The 13668-nt window shown below is 46.7% G+C and overlaps 1 protein-coding gene across 1 annotated transcript in view; it reads left to right on the top strand.

Annotated features, from left to right (window-relative positions):
- The window catches only part of LOC125739431 (metabotropic glutamate receptor 8-like), a 114632-nt gene that overhangs the window by 74330 nt on the left and 26634 nt on the right, over nucleotides 1-13668 (top strand). Inside the window, 1 exon segment of the mRNA XM_049009548.1 lies at nucleotides 9384-9584. Within this exon segment, the coding sequence (XP_048865505.1) occupies nucleotides 9384-9584 (201 nt within the window).

Raw genomic sequence — 13668 nt, 5'->3', positions numbered from 1 at the left:
GCTGTGACTCTGCGCATTGCAATCGTATCCTGGCCGTCTTTACGCCTCCAGCGACCAAATAATGGCTTAATTAGTCTTTACTGCAGTAAAGCCGCGCATCTTCAGACACCGCTGTTTGAGAACGCATGAGATGGGATCGCTCTCCACGTATGAGGACATTCACGAGGCATGCGATCACCGTGTGCCCTCAAAGACACGTGAAGTGAGAGGGACCTTCCAATCGCCATCTTGGAAAGCTGATACTTGCGCACCTACAAGAATGATAGTGTTTACACTTCCAGGGTGTTAAGGAGAGTATTAAGGAGATCAGTCATTAGTCTCGATTAATTGAGTTAATTACTGAGCGTAATGGCAATGTGTGTCATTTAGTAGCTGTGCTCACAGCTCTCTTATTTCAAAATTGGGGGGGTGTGGTGTTTTTATCAGCAATCAGATAGTTTAATTACTTCCTCTTGGTTGGAAACAAGGCTGATTTAGATAATCAATGCAATTGAAGCAGATTGTTTTTTTTGTTGTTGTTGTGTTGACAATATTAACCTCATAATCATTCCCGCAGTGCTAATTGATTTTGCCAACACAAACTTTTAAGAGTGTACAAATAGAGTGCAATTTGGAGCCGTTTGAAAAGAGAATGTTTTATCAGTGGATACCTCCCAGTTAATATTATTTACTAAAAAAAACCTACGTTTTAAATAGTGGTTTTGCTGCAGCTCTAGGTCTGGAGACATACAAAGTGAAAAACAAACATTTTGGTGTGTATCTAAGGTACTTCGACTAGACATCCACAAACTTCCACATCCTATGCCTTGAATTCTGCAAGAAATCTGAATCCTGCCCAGATATGGAAGGCAGAGGCTGTCGTCGTGTCCCTCCACACAAGGAGAAATGTATCTCGATGACCTTCCGATCCACATCCAGTCATCAGACTCCCTCTCCACCTTCAACAAACACACCAAGACCCATCTGTTCCAAGAATTCCTCTACTAGCCTGATGCCACTTCACGTTCCTGAGCATGTCCTTAATGTTGCACTCCTGGTCATTTTATAGGTTTAATGGCTTCTTCTTCCTTTGTCGGAAGATGTCTAGTAATTCTTGGCCCTGTACCGTATTCGCCATTCATTAGAAGGTCAGCAGGAAAGTGCCACTGGACCACATTCATGTCTCTGTTTGGCCCCCTTTATACACAATGCACACTGTCTACTGAATTTGATCTGTTTCACAGAGATTCCAACAAAACCCATTTATTTTGCGTTTGAGTACAGAAATAATCCTCTCAGCCTCTTGCCCCAACCAGCCCCCCCCCCGCCGCCCCCCACCCCACGCCTCTAATGGCTGTAATCGCATTTGAGAGCAAGGAGTGAGTCAGGTTGAGTGACTGGTTACTCTTCCTCAAGGCACTCAGACATTGTGATTTTCTTTTTAGCTCCTGTTCCCAAAGAGCTCCCCAATCAATGAGTCCCTTTGTGTGAAATCAAGCCGTCAATCGATCTTAGATTAAAACAACCAGAAATCTTTTAGAGATTTTTCCCATGACTGCTATTCAGGTAAGAAATTTAGGATTTTCTATCTTCTAGACATGGTGAAAAATTAAGCCATGGCTATGGCCAGAAGTGTGCTTGAAATCTTACTAATAAATGCAGGAATCGGTTCCTGTTTCATGAAGAGCTTTAAACAGCAGCTGTGGGTTCGAAGCCAGCGTAAGCTGAAGCTTGGCCCTCGGCCTCCAAAGCAGTGAAGGCTCTTTGGCCGGTGCCCGTCCATGACATGCTGCTAGGTGCCGTAGCACCTTTAATGGCTCATGGTGTGATCGTGTTTGTGTTTGTGTGTGTGTGCCTACGATGGACTGGCTTCCTGCCCGGGGCGACTCCACTGCCTCCTGGGATAGATTCCAGGCTCAGATGTGTGGTTAGAAGATGATGGATGAATGTATGGATGGATGGATGAATAATTTAATGGATGGATCAATTGACGGATAGATAGAAAGACTGATGGCCCAAATTCAGTTATGAACATGCAGTAATAATCATAAATGTCAAGATGTGCTATACGCGTGGTTACTCAGCACACCGGCCACACCACGTGTGAATCTTTCCCAAAAATGGAAAACTGGACTCAAGCGATCTGGTCTGTCCAAAAAAGGCGGATGACACGACTTTCTCCGGAAACCCACATTTGCTTGAGCAGATTCTGGGACAAAGGGCATTAGGAAGAGGGTGGGCAGCAGATTGTCGAGACTGTTTGTAGTGCAGCTTTTGTTTACATTTATAAAGCGTCTCCAAACATGACAAACGTGAGAAAAATATTCGGCGTTTTTTTTTTTTTCTCGCAGAAAATCTCATGTATCAAAGGGTGCAATGGGGTCGCGTCTGTGGGAAGTTATTTTAATCAGCGGCCATATGGATATTAATGTATTCTGTCACATTCCTCAGATCTATTCTTCCTGGCCAAAGAGGGAAAACAGGAGATTCCTCCATATTATGCAAATGTGACCCGGCTAATTTGCATATTTTCTGAATTGGAGGAAGGATGACATAAGCTGACAAAAACAAATCGGGGGGGGGAAGCATATGTGTTCATCGGCACGAAAATTTAAACAAAGGCATAATTATACATTTGTTTGCATAAAACCTGCCTAAATGTTTAATTTCTTAATGAGTGAAAACAGAAAGCCATTAGCATTAGCTTGTGTGGGGAATATGGCATCTGCGAGTCCCCTGTCCCTCCCTCCTGCCATCTGCTTGCGCTGCAATCGAGGCCCAGGCCTATTCCTGGCCTCCACCTTCTCGGGAACAGATAAGTCGATCCCACCTGTGCCGTCAGCGGCGGTCGATCGCAGGGCCCATCTCCGTACCTTTGTACCCATTGAGGAGTGAGTAGGCATTTCAGCTCGAGTTGAAGTGTTTGTTTAAACCCGTGTGAGCTAAATTCTAATTTCCTCTGCAGATCATAGGTCACGGCTATCGATTTGCCTCACTGTGTGCTGTTCGACAATCTGTTCCGGTTGTCTCTCGGCTATGTGTGGGATGTGCACGCATAATGCAGTCCAATTTTCTGGTGATACTTCAGGTAGTTTTTGCACATTTCAGGCCCAACGCTAAAAGTTCAGACAAGCCTGCCGTGTAGAGTAATACCAAATAATTAAGTTATTAATAATTTAGAAATAAATCGTTTGAGCAAAAATGCAATTATAATAATCTCCTAAATCTTGTCAGAGGGCCTGGGGGTACCAGGAGAGCGGACGGCAAAACTGGCGCATCATCCTGTGTGACAAACTTTAATTGGGACCCATTGGGTCTGCCCAGTGTGAGTGCCTGAATTTTCCCAGTTGGCCCAAACCGCAGGTCTTCACCATGGCTGCAGGACTGCCCTGTTGCTAAAAGCAGAATTAATTAGTGAGCTTCTACCCCCACTCCCCCTCCCCAAGCCGTTAGATTGTTGTCAAAGGCCTGACTGCGGTCTCCGTGGAGACACGAGCCGGGTGATGCCGACAGAGAAGTCCAAGGGTTGGAGGCGCGGATCTGAATGCTAATGCTGGCTGACTGCAAATGCTAGCCGAATGCTAATGCTAGCCAAATGCTAATGCTAGCCAAATGCTAATGCTAGCTGACTGCTAATGCTAGCTGACTGCTTTTGCCAGCCTACAGTTTGATCCGTGTGTCTGTCCCGATCTCCCGCGAAAGGGACACACCTTAGTGAACGGAAGGGTCCGGTTAATGAGCACAACCATTTCTTTGTGGAGACTGGCTCCCAAAAGCACCACAATTAGCTGCAATTTACCCAAGAAAATCCTGGAGGTTCCCTCAGATCGAGTCAAGTTTCTTTATTGTAATTTGACTCACACACTGGACAAAAAATACTGGGGGGGTGGGGAATAAAATAATAAATGTGAAATAAAAAAACAATACACAACAACGACAGCAATGACACAGCGCCAGAAATATAAGTAAACTGTGGTGAAGGGCAGCGCATGTAGGTATCTTCACCGACTCATGTAACCTTACTCTGACCTCGTGCCCTGTCAGTAATTCATGGAAATGTGATTCCCATCGACTCTTTGTGGTTTTAAATTACATTCTAATTAATACATATGTTTGTTAAAGGCAAAGCTATTCCTTTTCAGCGTGGCGCAATGCAGTTTTAAAAATCATCCTCTCAGCGTAGAAACGTTGATATGGATTCCCTGGGGAGACAGCCCCTCATGCGGACATAGATTCTACAAAGATGTGAGGTCCTCATTTAAAAGTCCCCCACGCACTCGGCGACTGTCCTCTCTGTGATGACACGCTGAAATATTGATGATCAAAAGGCTGTTGGCGATTGTAGCCTGACAGGTGGAGCATTTTAGTGGGAAGGTAAAGGGGAGAGTGAAAGCTGGGGTTTGCCCGTGTGGCCAGGAGAGGCGCTGCTCAGGGAAGCTGGAAAGTCAGGGCCCCTGAGCGACAGGGAGAATTTGGAATGAAACTGGATTGGTGTTTGTCCGGGGCCTAATATGATATGCTGTCTTGGGGCCCGAAATCTCCAGCACAGTCCCGGGAATTTCCCAGGCAGCACAGTTCAGGAAGGGATTCGCATGTGGAGGCATTCTGGTGATGGGTGGAGGCATTCTGGTGGTGGGCAGAGCCTTGCTAGCTTTTCACGTGACGGAGCGTTTCCACCATGTCTCCCAGTGCATGGAAGCCCAGTGACGTCGCTGTGGCCTGTCTGTTAAGGAGACTGTTTCAGACCTGATCATCTCTGGGATGGGGGGGGGGGGTGTCATCCTGCATCCACACTCCCAAGTCACCCCCTTCTTCAGTCAGAGACGAACATCTTAATCTAGGCTTACCGTTTCATTACTCTCTGCATATATATTCATTTTGTTCTGGTCCTGTGGGGGGGGGGGGGATTTCTTTGTTATTATTATTAGTCTGTGAGCGAGTTTGTTTCTCAGACATTTCTCATAAACACTCCAAATGACAATGGCACGTAATTAATGAAAATGTAATCTGTATATTCTGAAACTGTAATGTAATATATATATATATATATATATATATATATATATACACTGAACAAAAATATAAACGCAACACTTTTGTTTCTGCTCCCATTTTTCATGAGATGGACTTAAAGATCTACAATTCATTCCAGATACACAATATTACCATTTCTCTCAAACATTTCTCACAAATCAGTCTAAATGTGTGATAGTGAGCACTTCTGCTTTGCTGAGATAATCCATCCCACCTCACAGGTGTGCCACATCAAGATGCTGATCTGACATCATGGGTAGTGCACAGGTGTACCTTATACTGCCCACAATAAAAGGCCACCCTGGAATGTGCAGTTTTGTCTCACAGCAAAATGCCACAGATGCCACAAGCATTGAGGGAGCGTGCAATTGGCATGCGGACAGCAGGAATGTCAACCAGATCTGTTGCTCGTGCATTGAATGTTCATTTCTCAACCATAAGCCGTCTCCAAAGGCGTTTCAGAGAATATGGCAGTACATCCAACCGGCCTCACAACCGCAGACCACGTGTAACCACACCAGCCCAGGACCTCCACATCCAGCAGGTTCACCTCCAAGATCGTCTGAGACCAGCCACTCAGACAGCTGCTGAAACAATTGGTTTGCATAACCAAACACTTTCTGCACAAACTGTCAGAAACCGTCTCAGGGAAGCTCAACTGCATGCTCGTCGTCCTCATCGGGGTCTTGACCTGACTCCAGCTCGTCGCCGTAACAGACTTGAGTGGGCAAATGCGCACATTCGATGGCGTCTGGCACGTTGGAGAGGTGTTCTCTTCACGGATGAATCTCGGTTTGCATTGTTCAGGGCAGATGGCAGACAGCGTGTGTGGCGTCGTGTGGGTGAGCGCTTTGCTGATGTCAATGTTGTGGATCGAGTGGCCCATGGTGGTGGTGGGGTTATGGTATGGGCAGGCATCTGTTATGGATGAAGAACACGGGTGCATTTTATTGATGGCATTTTGAATGCACAGAGATACCGTGATGAGATCCTGAGGCCCATTGTTGTGCCATACATCCATGAACATCACCTCAGGTTTCAGCAAGATAATGCACGGCCCCCATGTTGCAAGGATCTGTACACAGTTCTTGGAAGCTGAAAATGTCCCAGTTCTTGCATGGCCAGCATACTCACCGGACATGTCACCCGTTGAGCATGTTTGGGATGTGCTTGACCGGCGTATACGACAGCGTGTACCAGTTCCCACTAATATCCAACAACTTCGCACAGCCATTGAAGAGGAGTGGACCAACATTCCACAGGCCACAATTGACAATCTGATAAACTCTATGCGAAGAAGATGTGTTGCATTGCATGAGGCAAATGGTGGTCACACCAGATACTGACCGGTTCTGAGTCCCCAGACCCCCAATAAAGCAAAAAACTGCACATTCCAGGGTGGCCTTTTATTGTGGGCAGTATAAGGTACACCTGTGTACTACCCATGATGTCAGATCAGCATCTTGATGTGGCACACCTGTGAGGTGGGATGGATTATCTCAGCAAAGCAGAAGTGCTCACTATCACACATTTAGACTGATTTGTGAGAAATGTTTGAGAGAAATGGTAATATTGTGTATCTGGAATGAATTGTAGGTCTTTAAGTCCATCTCATGAAAAATGGGAGCAAAAACAAGAGTGTTGCGTTTATATTTTTGTTCAGTATATATATATATATATATATGTATATGTATGTATGTATATATATGTATATGTATGTATATATATGTATATATATATATGCTTTTTCAATCATACTTTGAATAACCAGTCCACCTTAATTACTTCATACAGTAAATGATCTGATCCTCATCTGGTGATGGACACCCTGTCCCCTATGGAAGGAACAGAATACGAACCAGTTTGTCTCATTGGGGGAACAGTAGCAGGCTAAATATGTACGAATGTGTCGTCGGATTGAGATAGCCCTCGCCAAAACAGCACTGCCACCAGTGCTCACTGCCCAGACCGTTAAATATCCGTTTAGGACGGGCAGCTGATGGGGATAGATGTACACCCGGTGCCTATTTAAATGGCTGTTCGCTCTGGGGGATGCGGCAATGCAGCTGGAAGCTGGAACTGAAGAATGCAATTTGAATTCAATTGAAAAGTCTATTGTTAGCATGCAGTGTCGGTCTCCACCGAGAGGCACTTTTTCGACAGATGTGCTCTTTCTCTTTGGCGAGAGGGAAGTGGCGAGAGTGCGGCCCTGAGGTCCTTCCAAGGAGGCATTCTGGGATTTGGTTTCTGGGGGAAGGTACGTCCCGGGTAGGGTCAGGGGGAGCCTGCAGCCTATTCCAGGGAGCAGAGGGCGCAAGGCAGGGGACGCCCCGGGTGGGATTTCAGCCTACTGTAAGGTGCACACTATCATGCTAAGGGTTATGTAGAGACCCCGATTCACCGAACTACATGCTTTTGTAGGTATGAAGAACCACCCTGAGAAAGATAATATGATATGGAAGCTGAATGTTTTTTCGCAGTGAAGGGAAAACTGAGACTAGCACAAGCAGGTCTTGTTGTGTTGAACCTTGCAAACTGTGTATAATATCGAGTGAATTTTTCTTCCATATAAAAGGTAGCTTTACATATCACATTGACGCTGCTCGCCACACAGGGTGGGAGGCGAGGGGGCTGAATCCTCCGGGTGCAGTTAGCTGGGTTTCTCTTCTCTTCTGATTAAAATTCCTGAGGGGTCTTTCGAGTCCCCGCAGCTACAGTCCCTCCTTGCCGCAGTTTTTAGGTCACGCACATTCTGTCGCACAGGGAACTCCAGGCAGTGTCGAATACATGTATCAGGGCACCATCAATTGACACACCCCCTGCCCCGCCTCTTGCTCCGCCTCCTACCCTGCCCCACTGCCTATCTCTTGCCCCACTTCCTACCCCGCTCCTGCCTCTTGCTCTGCCTCCTGCTTCGCCCCCTGCCCCACCTTTTGCTCTGCCTCCTACCCCACCCCATCAATTCAGCGAGTGGTTGGAATGCCCAATCTGTCCTCGCTAATCAGCTTAATCAGTTATCCTTGGAATTCCCGTGTGCCGCTCTGAGAAGCAAGCCACCGTCAGTCACTGGCTGGTCTAACAGCCTTCCTGTCAGTTTATTTATTAAGTCCCAATGACGCAGTCCAGTCGGTGATTGAGTGCATGCACGATGAAACTGCCCACCGATTTTCCTCTCGTGGCTGCATTTGTTTACTGTGAGGGGCTGTCCCAACACAATGACTTCTGGGATTTCTACCATGACCTCATTTTGAAGACACGCCCCACGGCGATCTGTCTTCAGGAGAGAATAAGCATCTCGTTCCTAAACAAGGCCACGCCGATCCTTAGAGTCCACAGGACAGCTCTGAATTTCATTCGCAGGTAGCTATTAATTCCGCTTTGAAGTGTGTATTGATTGAGAGCTCGCTGAACTTGTTAATTCTCTTTGCTACTCCCTTTCTTTATCTTGTGTTGCCTGAAGGCCGTGGAGTGAATCAGGGAAAACAGAGCAAGCCACATATAAAATGTCCTGCAGCGGACCTTAAACTTGAATGATCGTGCTGGAAGGATAAATGGGCATGGACAGAAAAAAGAAAGAAAATACATATCATGCGGAAATAGTTATTAAAAAAACAATGCTTAAGTAAAAATGACTAAGACGGGTAGTGGAGGATTTAATTTCCTCATGATCCTCTATAGGTTTTGCTGATGCAGTTTTACCGGAGTATTTTAAAATTAGAACTGGCCATTAACTGGATAAAAAAGGCGTTGCTGTAACTTGAATATATGCTGTTTGTCATTAAATATTTTACTATGTGCTGCTGGTTTGCAGTGGTGCCATATTTTAGAGCACGGGATATTTTAATACATGATTTTGCATCTTACCACCATTTCAGAGAGCTGTTTAATCAGATTTTATGGCTGATTAAATTCATAATCTTGTACATGGTGTAGCTTTGCTGCTTGTGTGCTGGGGTGTGTGTGTGTGTGTGTCTGTGTGTGCCTGCGTTTGTGTGTGTATGTCTGTGTGGGACTGTGTGTGTGTGTTTCTATGTTTGCGTTCTTATTTTTATGAAGATATTCTTGGACAAAACACGCTGCTGTAGAGATGTCTCCACAAAACATACTTTATTAGATTCATTTGGTACTAGGAATCGTTAATTGCTTTAAAATGAGACCTAATGGAAGATAAAAATGATGAATGTGCGTGTGCAATGTTAGTTTTTTAAGGTAATGTTACTTTAGGGATTAGGATGGTTTTCATTTCCCAGAATCCTTGTTGACATGAGTAACCAAAACACACGCAATAACATATGTCTCTGATTGGCCCCTCGCTACCGATCCACCCACCTTTACGTTCTGTGCCTGTGATTTCTCTGCTTCTCTCTTAGGGCTGGAGAAGGTGGGAAGAGACTCCAGTTACGAGCAGGAGGGCAAGGTGCAGTTTGTGATGGACGCTGTGTACGCCATGGCACACGCGTTGAACCGCATGCACCGTGAGCTGTGCTCCGGCTACCCAGGACTGTGTCCCCGCATGGCCAACATTGACGGCAAGGAGCTGCTCGCCCACATCCGGGCCGTCAACTTCAACGGTAACCAAGTCCTCCATTCTGCATGCGCTTCCTAGTCATTCCAGTCATTAAAAACAAAAAGACTGCTGATGTTTGGCAAGGATGCTAATACGCATGCTAGTAATGTAGCGGTCATAGTCACAGACTCACTGTAATCAAAGCTTGCGGTTCCTTGGTTGAGTAAATCGCTGAATCGCCCCAGTGAATTCTTCTGCCGGTTAGGTTTAAGTGTATCATCTAACAATAAAAGAATGATAATCACAAATTCCTGTCAGTATTCTGAATAAACCTGGGACTTACCTCTTCGCGACGATTCCCCTCCTGCGTGGTCTCTTCCTGACGATTCCCCTCCTGCGTGGTCTCTTCCTGACGATTCCCCTCCTGCGTGGTCTCTTCCTGACGATTCCCCTCCTGCGTGGTCTCTTCCTGACGATTCCCCTCCTGCGTGGTCTCTTCGCGACGATTCCCCTCCTGCGTGGTCTCTTCGCGACGATTCCCCTCCTGCGTGGTCTCTTCGCGACGATTCCCCTCCTGCGTGGTCTCTTCGCGACGATTCCCCTCCTGCGTGGTCTCTTCCTGACGATTCCCCTCCTGCGTGGTCTCTTCCTGACGATTCCCCTCCTGCGTGGTCTCTTCCTGACGATTCCCCTCCTGCGTGGTCTCTTCGCGACGATTCCCCTCCTGCGTGGTCTCTTCGCGACGATTCCCCTCCTGCGTGGTCCCTTCGCGACGATTCCCCTCCTGCGTGGTCCCTTCGCGACGATTCCCCTCCTGCGTGGTCTCTTCCTGACGATTCCCCTCCTGCGTGGTCTCTTCCTGACGATTCCCCTCCTGCGTGGTCTCTTCCTGACGATTCCCCTCCTGCGTGGTCTCTTCCTGACGATTCCCCTCCTGCGTGGTCTCTTCGCGACGATTCCCCTCCTGCGTGGTCTCTTCGCGACGATTCCCCTCCTGCGTGGTCTCTTCGCGACGATTCCCCTCCTGCGTGGTCTCTTCGCGACGATTCCCCTCCTGCGTGGTCTCTCCGCGACGATTCCCCTCCTGCGTGGTCTCTTCGCGACGATTCCCCTCCTGCGTGGTCTCTTCCTGACGATTCCCCTCCTGCGTGGTCTCTTCGCGACGATTCCCCTCCTGCGTGGTCTCTTCCTGACGATTCCCCTCCTGCGTGGTCTCTTCCTGACGATTCCCCTCCTGCGTGGTCTCTTCCTGACGATTCCCCTCCTGCGTGGTCTCTTCCTGACGATTCCCCTCCTGCGTGATCTCTTAGTGACGATTCCTCTCCTGCGTGGTCTCTTCACGATGATTCCCCTCCTGCGTGATCACTTAGTGACAATTCCTCTCCTGCATGGTCTCTTCATGACGATTCATCTCCTGCATGGTCTCTTCATGATGATTCCCATTCTGCTTTCTCATGCTTCTTTTTCCTCATGTCCCTACCGCTGTCCTCTTTATCACTTCCTGTCACTTCCTGTAATTCAGACCTGTGTCTTCTCTGCTTCTACATTATTAATTCTTCCCTCTTTGCCTCCCCATCCGATGACACACTTGCACTCTTTGTTTTTACATTTCCTTCCCTCTTTCATGTTTCCCCTGTCTTCTATCTCCTCTCCTTCTCTAAACCGGTGTGTTTTTCCTACTGAACGTATCTGCGGACTTAGATGATGTTGCTCTTGATTTGCAAATGTCCTGTCTGTTGTTCCAACTGTTCTCCACAATAAGCACACAACAATATTAGCCTTTGATGATCGAAAATCAGTATTCGTTTTTGTTTGGAGATTGTATCTGTCATGTTGCATAGTTCTTACCAGCTGCTCTGGATTTTAGCCTGTATGAGTGCTTTCCATATGCATTTTTGATCTTGATTTTTGAGCCTTTCTTTGAATGCATTCTGTTTCCCTTAGACATGCAGGTGACATTGGCTCCGCCTCCACCAGGAACGCTAAGAGTATGGAGGTCTGCTGGCTTTCTCCTGGCTTTAGGGTTTCGACATGTGTGCGTATGGGCAGTTTTGAGTAGATGTTCTGACCACTTATCTATTCATGGGGGTCCTTTCACAGGCAGCATGGGCCAAAGCAGAGGAGAATAGGAGTCCATGGCAGGGTGAACACACAGTTGCACGCCATGGGCAGCTGAAAAATGTCAGTTCAGCGAACTGGATGGTTCTGAGCTTTGGGTCGCAAACCTGATTGCTGGGGGTAACTCACACAAACTCAGGGAGAATGTGCAATCCCCAGGGGCTTGCAGAGAGGCCATGGTCCTCTGAACCATGTGGTGCTAGGAGAACATCCAGTGAATCGTATTTAATGTATTGGGACACTACAAATCGGATGGTTTTCTCAGGATCAATTTGGGATTACAGGCATCCTATCCAATTAGCTGCAGAACTGTAAGATATTAGCCTGCATCACCAATGGCAAAAACACTCAATACTCAAAAAAACTTATAGCCTTTGTATGGGATTCTTGCTTAGGATTAGCTGAAGAAGCAAGATATGAACTTCTCCTTGCAGAATGGGGGCACACGTGAATGTGTGTGTGTGTGTGTGTGTATGACAGAGAGAGAGTGCTGTGATGTTCATCCCATGAGATACCTTGCTCTCCCAGGAGTGTCGTGGGTTAGACAGCGTGCCATAGGCTTCAATGTTCTGCTTTTAGGTGCCTGGTCTCCATCGAGGGGAGTATTGGCTCCGGGGGCGCAGGAATCTATACCAATCAGACAGACCTTAATGAAGATGGAGAAAGCCAATGGCTGCCCCTCCCAACTCGGGATAGTGTAAAAAAAATCAATTCTGACTCTGTCTTCAGTGTGAAGAGCTTCCATATTGAACGGGGCGTGTTAGATGATTCCCTTGCCTTTGCCTGTGGTGGGGGGGCGGTGGGGTTGGTGAGGACCCCTCTCCCCACACTGTCCCCATCCCTGACAGGCCAGGATATGCTCCATCCTCCTACCCTCAGGCAGTAAGGTTACTCGGTAGCAGAATAGGCTATTAGTATGGACATTTTGAACATTTTTTATTATTTTCTGCTTTTTATATTTTATAGTTTTCTTTACTATTTTATTAATTTATCTATTTTTTAATACTTATTGCTATTACCCACTACAGACAGCTCTCACTTCATCGCCTGCATCTCCTGCTGTTTGCTGTACTGTTGTGCATTTGATAAATATACTTTGATTTGATGTGATGAGATGTGATCTTCACAGCTGCAGCTTACTCAGCTGGGACCGGGGAAACAGGCCCAGGGGTGGGGGCAGAGCACAGCCACGCTGCAGGGAGTTTGCCGGATACACCTCCCCCCTGCCGGCTCGTTAACGGTTCAGTGTTGGGATCTGGTCCGTTTGAATACATTGTAACGCTGTTCGGGTTCAACACAGCACCTCCTGCTGCCACAATCCAGCTCTTTAATTACAGACTTTTCCATAATTGTTCGCAATTGCATATTATCAATGCTCTGGTTATTGATGCCACAACTTATAAAATAGAATTTTAAATGCAACAGAATGCCAATCGATAAATAATGCGTTTTATATGTCGCCTTGCTAAGGAGGAACTCAAGGAGGCTGATATTTCGGCCTAGATCCAATTGTGAGATAATTTGACATCTTCTTGCAGTATAAAATGCCTCTTTTATCCTGACATTTAGCAGGAACCGTTTCGAAATGAACCTTCTCTCCGTGGTACCACCCCGCCATCCACCTGTGCCCACCATCCCATTTCGGAGCTCATACCAGAGGTGTCGGCTAGCCGATCAAGCCTCAGTGGGGCGGATGAGACACTACAGAGAAGACGTATGATTTGTTAGCCTCGCGTAAAATTACCATGTTAACATTTACGGCCAGAGTAGCCACGTTCATGTTATTCTTATCTTCCTCTCTACACCGTTGTAAATCGGTGCTATAACCCTGTTAATTAATACATTGATATTAATGGTTACGCTAGTGGAACTAATGGTGCGTAATGCGAGATAAAACATCAAAAAATAACTGGCTCGCTTCTGTATAATGTGATCCGATTGGCTGTTGTGAGTCTCTCTCGGGATAGGCTGGCTTAGAGGCCTACAGATAAGAGCCTTTTTTTTATTTCTGACCCGCCACATTTCTCTGC

The sequence above is a fragment of the Brienomyrus brachyistius genome, chromosome 3, assembly GCF_023856365.1.
Source record: "Brienomyrus brachyistius isolate T26 chromosome 3, BBRACH_0.4, whole genome shotgun sequence".
Lineage (NCBI taxonomy): Eukaryota > Metazoa > Chordata > Actinopteri > Osteoglossiformes > Mormyridae > Brienomyrus > Brienomyrus brachyistius.
Note: the sequence above shows the minus strand (reverse complement) of the source record. Positions and strands in the feature narration are given on the sequence as shown.